Source organism: Procambarus clarkii, chromosome 7 (assembly GCF_040958095.1).
Source record: "Procambarus clarkii isolate CNS0578487 chromosome 7, FALCON_Pclarkii_2.0, whole genome shotgun sequence".
NCBI lineage: Eukaryota > Metazoa > Arthropoda > Malacostraca > Decapoda > Cambaridae > Procambarus > Procambarus clarkii.
In genome coordinates, this window is record NC_091156.1 from 50,772,851 (window position 1) to 50,781,544 (window position 8,694).

General features: G+C 39.0%; 1 protein-coding gene across 1 annotated transcript in view; it reads right to left on the reverse strand.

Annotated features, from left to right (window-relative positions):
* The window catches only part of LOC123761425 (glutamate receptor U1-like), a 77,960-nt gene extending 69,504 nt beyond the window's left edge, over positions 1-8,456 (reverse strand). Inside the window, 2 exon segments of the mRNA XM_069315843.1 lie at positions 4,808-4,966; positions 8,389-8,456. Coding sequence (XP_069171944.1) covers positions 4,808-4,966; positions 8,389-8,456 — 227 coding nt within the window.
* Between the last annotated feature and the right edge of the window lie 238 nt (positions 8,457-8,694).

Consider the following 8,694-nt stretch of genomic DNA (forward strand, 5'->3'; position numbering starts at 1 on the left):
ACTAAGCCTGCTGTACAATAAGATAAGGCACCTCCAATTTATTTACTAATATATTTGGTGAGTTTGGTTGGAGCTCTGAGAGCAGAGATGGATTCCCAGCGGGAGGAGGTACGACGGCTGAGACTTCAAGAGGAAATGAAGGAGGAGACCAGTGTTGACGAGACCTCATCGTGGAGAGTAGTGAAAGACAGGGGTCTTAAGAAGACCTTGACAAGGCCGCCTACAGACGCCCTAAGGACGGCAAATTCATTTGCCGTGTTGGAGGACGAGTGCTGTAGTGCGCCTGCAGCGAGGAAATTAGCGAGGAACGGCGGAGCGCAGGCCCCTCAGGCTGCTCAGAAAGTTAGGGCGGTACCGAAGCGAATTTTGGTTGTGGGAGAATCCCAGGTGAGGTATTTAGACAGAACGTTTTGTGCCAGAGAGAGGGGGAACAGATTAAGGGTTTGCTATCCGGGAGCTGGAATTGGTGATATTGTTGAAAACATGAATGATATTATGATGGAAAATGGGAACAAACCCATTATTTGTATTAGTGCAGGGGGTAATGATGTTGGGCGAGTTAGGAGTGAGGAACTAATACAGAGATTTAGGACAGCCATTGAATTAGTTAGGAGCAAGGGAGGAATCCCGATCATATGTGGCATTCTTCCAAGAAAGGGAGTGGGAAATGAGTGGATGTCGAGGGCACTTGGTGTCAATTGCCGGCTGGAAAGATATTGCAAATCAAATGCAATATCTTTCATAGACAACTGGGAACGCTTCTATGGAAGAAATGAAATGTATTCTCGTGATGGGGTGCATCTATCGAGGGCTGGGGTTGTTGCTGTTGCGAACTCGTTGGAACCAGTGGTTAGAGGTGTTTGTTTGGGTTTAAACTGTTAGCAGATAGTGGTATGGGAATTGATTTGGAAGAAGGAGGTAATAAAAGTATGTGTTCGTGGGAGAAAAGAATTGGCAAAATGATCATGGAAAGAAAAGGGCCTCAAAATAACAATTCACTTAGGATATATTACGCTAACAGTAGAAGTCTAAGAAATAAAATTAATGAATTAAATGCTCTTGTCTGCACAGAAAAAATAGATATTATTGCACTTACCGAAACGTGGATGAATGTAGAAAATAGAGAACTATTAGCTGAATATCAGATATGTGGATTTAAACTATTTCACACAGATGGATATATTAGACGAGGAGGGGGAGTAGCCATATATGTTAGGGACAATTTGAAATGTAGTCTCAAAGAGGGAATCAAAACTGAGCCACACACAGAAACTATTTGGATAGAATTAAACGAAAAAGCAAATAATATTATAATAGGAGTTATATATAGGCCACCAAATTTAGACAGAATGGAAGCAAAGCATCTATGGAATGAAATATCTAGAGCATCTAGATCTAACAGTATTTATGTCATGGGTGACTTTAATTTTAGTGGAATAAACTGGGGGAACAAAACAGGGAATAGTGAAGCAGAAGATTTTCTAGAATTAATTGACGGTTGCTTTCTTACGCAACACATTAAGGAACCAACACGGGAAAATAATATTTTAGATTTAGTGTTAACTAACAGGGAAACACAAATTAATGACATCGAAATAGGGAGTGAGCTAGGGAACAGTCATCACAAAGTAATCAGATTTAGCATAGAATGGAATAGACCTGTAGGAGAAAATTCTGTTAAAGTGCCAGATTTTCGAAAAGATGATTTTAATAGCCTAAGAAAATTTTTGGGTCAAAAAGATTGGAAAGTCTTGGGTATGGGGTGTGGGCCGGTCTTAGAGCGAGACATGAACCCAGCGACAGGTGACGTAAAAGGGGATTTCGATGTGGATTTAATATATAACTTATTTAAGAATATTCTAAACAAAGCACAGGAACGTAGTATACCATACAAATTGAATAGATCGAATACTAATGACCCAAAGTGGATAGCAAATAATTTAAAGAACCTTATAGGTAAAAAGAGAGCTTGGTACAAAAGGATTAAGAATGGGGAAGCCAGGTTAGAACAGGAATTCATACAACTGGTTAGAAATGTTAAAAAAGAGATTAGGAAAGCAAAAAGAAACTATGAAGTTCGCATAGCAGAGCAAGCAAAGTCAAATCCTAAAGGGTTTTTTCAGTTATATCGAACTAAGACTAGGGAAAGGATAGGTCCATTAAAATCTGAGACAGGTCAAATAACGGATAATGACAAGGAGATGAGTAGTATTTTTAACAAATATTTTATATCTGTATTTACTAAAGAAGAACTTAACAATATAATGACAAGGAGATGAGTAGTATTTTTAACAAATATTTTATATCTGTATTTACTAAAGAAGAACTTAACAATATGCCTTCAGCCGAACAAGTCTATGTGGGTGGGGATGAGGACAGGTTGACTAGTTTAGCAGTTACCAGGGAGGATGTAATTAAACAATTAGAAAAACTAAAACCAAACAAATCCCCAGGGCCGGATGAAGTGTTTGCCAGGGTGCTTAAAGAATGCAAAGAGGAGCTTTCCGAGCCACTGTCTACCATATTTAATAAATCAATAGTGTTAGGTAGAGTGCCAGAGTCATGGCAGGTAGCTAATGTGGTACCAATTTTTAAGAAAGGAGATAGATCACTTGCGTCAAACTCTCGGTCAATTAGCCTAACGTCTATTGTGGAAAAGTTACTTGAATCAATAATTGCAAATACAATTCGTCTCCATCTTGAAAAACATAAATTAATAAATGAGTCGCAACATGGTTTTACTAATGGCCGTTCATGTTTAACAAATTTGCTAACTTTTTATTCCAGCATAGTTGAGGCAGTTGATAGTGGTAAGGATTGTGATGTTGTGTACCTTGACTTTAGCAAAGCTTTTGATACAGTGCCACATGAAAGACTAATTAAAAAAATAGAAGCTCATGGTATTGGGGGTGCTATATTAACTTGGATTAGGGCATGGCTATTCCAAAGGAAACAGAGAGTTAGTATAAATGGGGTTAAGTCAGAGTGGGATAATGTTGTTAGTGGAGTACCTCAGGGCTCTGTCCTGGGCCCTCTGTTGTTTATAATATATATAAATGATTTAGATTCAGGTTTGAGTAGCAACATTTGCAAATTTGCCGATGATACGAAAATCGGTAGGGAAATTAATTCGGAGGAGGACTCACTATCACTTCAAGTTGATCTAGATAGGGTTTTGAAATGGTCAAATGATTGGTAAATGCAGTTTAACGCTAATAAATGTAAAGTTCTGAGGCTAGGTAATGATGATAGAGTTACAAGATACGAGCTAGATGGTGTTGAGATTGCGAAGTCGGATTGCAAAAGGGATCTGGGAGTTATGATTAGTAAGAATTTAAAACAAAAGGATCAATGCATGAATGTTCGTAATAAGGCGAATAGGACACTGGGATTTATTAATCGAAGTGTTAGTAACAAGACACCTAGTGTGGTTCTTAAGCTATATCTTGCTCTGGTTAGGCCCCATTTAGATTATGCAGTTCAGTTTTGGTCGATGTATTATAGAATGGATATATATTCACTTGAACGTGTCCAACGTAGGATGACTAAGTTAATTCCCCAAATTAGAAATCTTTCATATGAAGAAAGATTAACAAAGCTTAAGTTGCATTCACTGGAAAGGCGAAGAGTTAGGGGTGACATGACAGAGGTTTACAAGTTGGTGAATGGACATAACAAAGGGGATATTAATAGGGTATTAAAAGTATCAACACAAGACAGAACACGAAACAATGGGTATAAATTGGATAAGTTTAGATTTAGCAAAGACTTGGGTAAATACTGGTTCAGTAACAGGGTTGTTGATTTGTGGAACCAATTGCCCCGTAACATTGTAAAGGTGGGGTCCCTCGATTGTTTGAAGCATGGGTTGGACATGTATATGAGTGGGATTGGGTGGTTATAAATAGGAGCTGCCTCGTGTGGGCCAATAGGCCTTCTGCAGTTGCCTTTGCTCTTATGTTCTTATATGTAGTTTAATACTGTAGTTTGATTGACTGCATATATATAAATTTAATATAAAACCCCCCCTAATGTGTAAGGATCGATTTGTGAGATTATTGCAGAAATACAGTCCACTTAACATCATACCAATTGCTATCGAAGTATATAAATTAACGTAAATATTAATTCTATATAAATTCATATAAATTAAATAATTATAAATCTCACAGGTCGGTTCCCACAAGCCGGGTCGAGCATGCATTAAGATTGATAAAATGTAATTTCTTGTTTGTATTTCTGAGTCAGGAATTACTTTATTCAATTTCATTGCTTAGTGTTATAATCAATACTTGCTTGTTGTGAAACCACGTTATTATATACGGTGCTTAAACCGTATTGCTTGTAAACCGTATTGACTCATTGCAGGTTGCTCCGCTGCAATTATATGACCACTAAAGCCTCAAGTTTGGCGATGCCTTTGTTTTACCACATGTGGTGTTTATGTAATAGTTGTACTATTATGTACTAATAATAGTATGTAGTAATTAAGTTGTACATAAGATTGAAGTGCAAGTGGTGATGGATTTGCTTAGTGTTGTTTACCCCCATTACCGTTGGATTGTCCATTACTACCCAGGTCATAAGAATTTAACCCTGACATGGGGTTAGATCTGTTAAGACTCACTAAGGCCCTATAGAAATTGTAATGAAAGGAACCCAGTTGCTAAGTGAGGCCGTAACATGTGCTAAATAAACTAAATTATTATTTCTTCCTACCTCTTGTATAACTATAAACTGTATATTGTGAGAGACCTGGAAAGGTAGAATACCATGTCTAATGCAGGTCCCATAAGTTGTAACTTACGAGAAGTTGAGAGCCTTGGCCAGGTAGGATACCAGGTAAGCCATTGGTCCTGAAAATTCTACCATCTCTCCCTGGCGGGCCTGAACGTCTTCCTGGGTAACCATAGTCATCAGTGGAGTTGTCTCCGCTGCCAGCTTCAGGGTCGGCCGCTGAGAAAATCTAACATCGGAGAAAATTTAATAAGATCCATCATTCCAACATTTCAGTAAACAGTTTATTAAACATTCTTTAAGTAATTATTTGTCAAGCATCTTTAACCGTTTATATATAATTTTTTATATTAAGACTTGTTGTTATGAACAACAAGTCAACAAGTTATGATATTTTAAATTATCTATGTAATATATTCAGTTGTTGACAGACAAATGTTTTTACAGCTCTAATGTGACTTTGATACAAATATCTCTAACAGTTAAACTTTCATAGGGTTATAGAAGACATCAAGTCTAAAGTACATGGACAAAGACATATTTGATCATTATACTTTATTTGTGAAAATTAAACCATTTAGAAATAAAAATAAATGCACATTGCATGAAATGGTAAATAATTTTATTAATTGCTACAAAATATCTTAAATCCTTGCACTATATCCATATGTCGTTTATTTATATCTATAAGAGTGTCTGTTTATCTAAGAATAGGTGCCAGATGTTTAGGACTAGCCTCACTCAACTTTGCAGGGGGAATGGATTTGTGTACAGGACGGCCATAGGTTGGTCAAAGTTTCTAAGAATTAAAAAAGGAACAGCATGCCATGGTCACATACTGAGCATCCACGATTTGGGTTCTTGCTGGCAGTTAACTAGTTGTAAAATAAAAAAAAAAATTGGTATTATATTGTAAGGAAAATAATGGGCTGATCTCGGAAAATTTAACTGAAATTTTCTAATCAAATCTTTGCTCACAATAGTATAAAACAGACGATCCTCCCACTGCTTCAAAATGTTCCTCGAGCCTTGCCCCTTGCTCAGGGACAAAGATAAACTCATATATTTGTGTAACATTTCCCTCTGTTTGGCTTTACCCCCCCCCCCCCTCCCCCAGCGTCCCGCATGCCAATGGGAAACGTTTATATTATTTTTGTAAGTGAAGGAGAGAGATATATTCAGCAAAAATACAGAGACAGACACACTGAATGAGAAGAGACATGGACAAACGTACAGATACAGATACTCCTGCAGAGAAAAAGGGTTGACCATGGCAAAGAGAGAGAGAGAAAGAGGAAGATAGACAGAACAGCAGAGACGCGAAAGTAGACAGAACAGCAGAGGCAGGAAAATAACAGCAGAAACAGACAACACACACAGAGGCAGACCCAGAGATAGGGTAAAAAAGGTGTATGTTTAAAAAGATTGAAGGAGAAAGGGAAGAGATAGGTGGAGAGAGGAGTGAGAGAGTGGAAAAATTAGGAGAGAGAGGGGTGAGAGTGGGCTAGGTGGATGTTGGGAGACAGTGGAGAAGGTGGAAGAAAATCAGAATGGTAGACAGGGGGAAGAGGAAATTAAACACGATGAAAGAGAATGGTGATAGGGAAAGGGTGATGAAAGAGGAGGAGATTGGGAGTGAAAGGGATAGACACCAAGGTGCAGGTGGAGAGAGGTGAAGAGGTGCGGAAAGAGGGAAAGATTGAATGAAAGGGTAAAGAGAGAAAGAGACAGGGAATTAGGAGAGAGAAAGATGTAGGATGTTGGGGAGAGGGAAAGAGGGGGGTAGAGGGGGAAGACAGTGACGGAAGAAGAGGACAGGGGAAAATATAGAGTGGAGATAAGAAGAGATGCTGGGATAGGGAAAGATCGGTGAGAGAAGGGAATTGAGAGAGAAACCTAGGGACAGCCTGATAACCCCTAGTCTATATATCTGTATGAGAAGAGAAAATGTCTGCTTGACTGCCTGGTCGAAATTGGAGGCCACTGTTGGAACCTCACCCAAATTGGTTTGGTGTCTTAGACAAACATAGGTTGTTAGAGGTCACTAGAATTCATAAAGGACCAGCGCGCCGATACCACATTCAGACTCATACGACAATTTTTGCACTGCCCGCCAGCTAGATAACTAGCATTAAAGAAACTTTTTCTTATAGTAATTATCATGCTTATTATTTACTGATGTTGGGAAAATTACAGAAAGTTCCTGCTGTCAATAACTTGCCCGTACGTGCGTAAAACAGACAATTCTTCCATAGCGTCAAAGGGTTCTCAAGCTTCGGCTCCTTGCCACAGTAAGGGTAACTATTCTTGTTTTAATATTTCACACCACTGAGCTCCCACTTAAATATTAGACATATATATTTTTTATAAGAGAGCGACAGATAGACTGAAACAGATAAAGACCGATTTAGAGACAGATAAAACCAGAGATAGAGAGAGACACAGATACTCAAAAACAGAGAGACAGACACAGCTAGAGACAGAGAGAGATAGACAATCAGACAGAGACAGTAGATAGATGAATGAATACGTAAGTGGACGGATAGATGGATAGAAAGATGTGTAAGTGTTTGGATAGATCGATGGACAGAAAGCTAGATGTATATATAGATGGATATCTAGATGGATAGATGACTGCACAGATGGATGGATATAAATTGATGGATAGATAGCTGTATGGATAGGTAAATGAATAGAAGGATGTATAGATTGATAAATGAACGGATAGATTGATAGATGTATATGTGGATTGAAAGATATATGGATTGATATGTGTGGCTTGATAACTGGTGGATAAATAGATGGATATGTGAATTGCAAGATGGGTAAATAGATGGATAGATCAAAAGATTTTTAAATAGATGGAAATATAGATCGACATATAGATGGAAAGAAAGACGGCTATCTAGCTAGATAGATATTAGAAATTAATAGATAGCTGGATAGATAGATTGATAGACAGATAGATCGGCAGTAAGATGGATGGATTGAAAGATGAATAGACAGATAGATATATGTACATATGGATGGATAGATATATAGATGGATTGATAGGTGATTGGATAGATAAGAAGAGACAGATGGATCGATAGATAGAAACAGAGATGGGTGACCTTTCGAGTATATCTAAGCTATAAAAAATAATGTCTGCCAGTGCGATCGAAGCTGGAGACCGCACGTTGGATCTAGCCTCACCCAAATTTGCAGAGGGAATGGTCTGTGGTACTGGATAAACATTGGCTAGTCGGGGTCCCCAGAATTCATAAGGGAACAGTGACACATAGTCAGATAGAGACAGAGACAGACAGATAACGATAGATTGATGGATAGATAGATGGATAGGTAGACGGATTGATTGATGGGTAAATTTATGAATAGATGAAAGACACACAGTAGATAGATGTATAGAGATATAGATGGAAAGATAGATCGATAGATAGTATCAGGGTACCTTAAACCATCCCTCAGGTGTGACCCAACTTCACCATGGAAGTCACCTTATGAGGGAGCCGTCGAAAAATAAAATAAAAACTACTACTACAATACACACAACACCTCGTCAGTTCACGTCAAACATCCATCTTTGCTGCCGACCCAAGCTCCTAATGGTCCAGGGCCCACCTGCACCATGTTGCACAGGGTTAAGAGAACCTCGTTCTCTCCACCGTCAAGATTTCAGCACAAATCTCCGCCGCCACCAACGTCTCGCTGGCCGACATCCTGGAGACTTAAGAGGGTGTTCACCTGCTCTTCTCCAACGATTTAGACCTTGAGAAGGTACTCACCACCACCGCCACGACGGTCATGCAACACGCCGGCCTCGTCCCTCGCGCTACTACGACGCTACCTGGCGGACAGGATCATGTTCGCCAGGAATATCAGCACATGGACCATCGTCAACGATGACGACATCCTCGCCCGCATCAACAACCAGTACCCGACGCTGACAGCGGTATC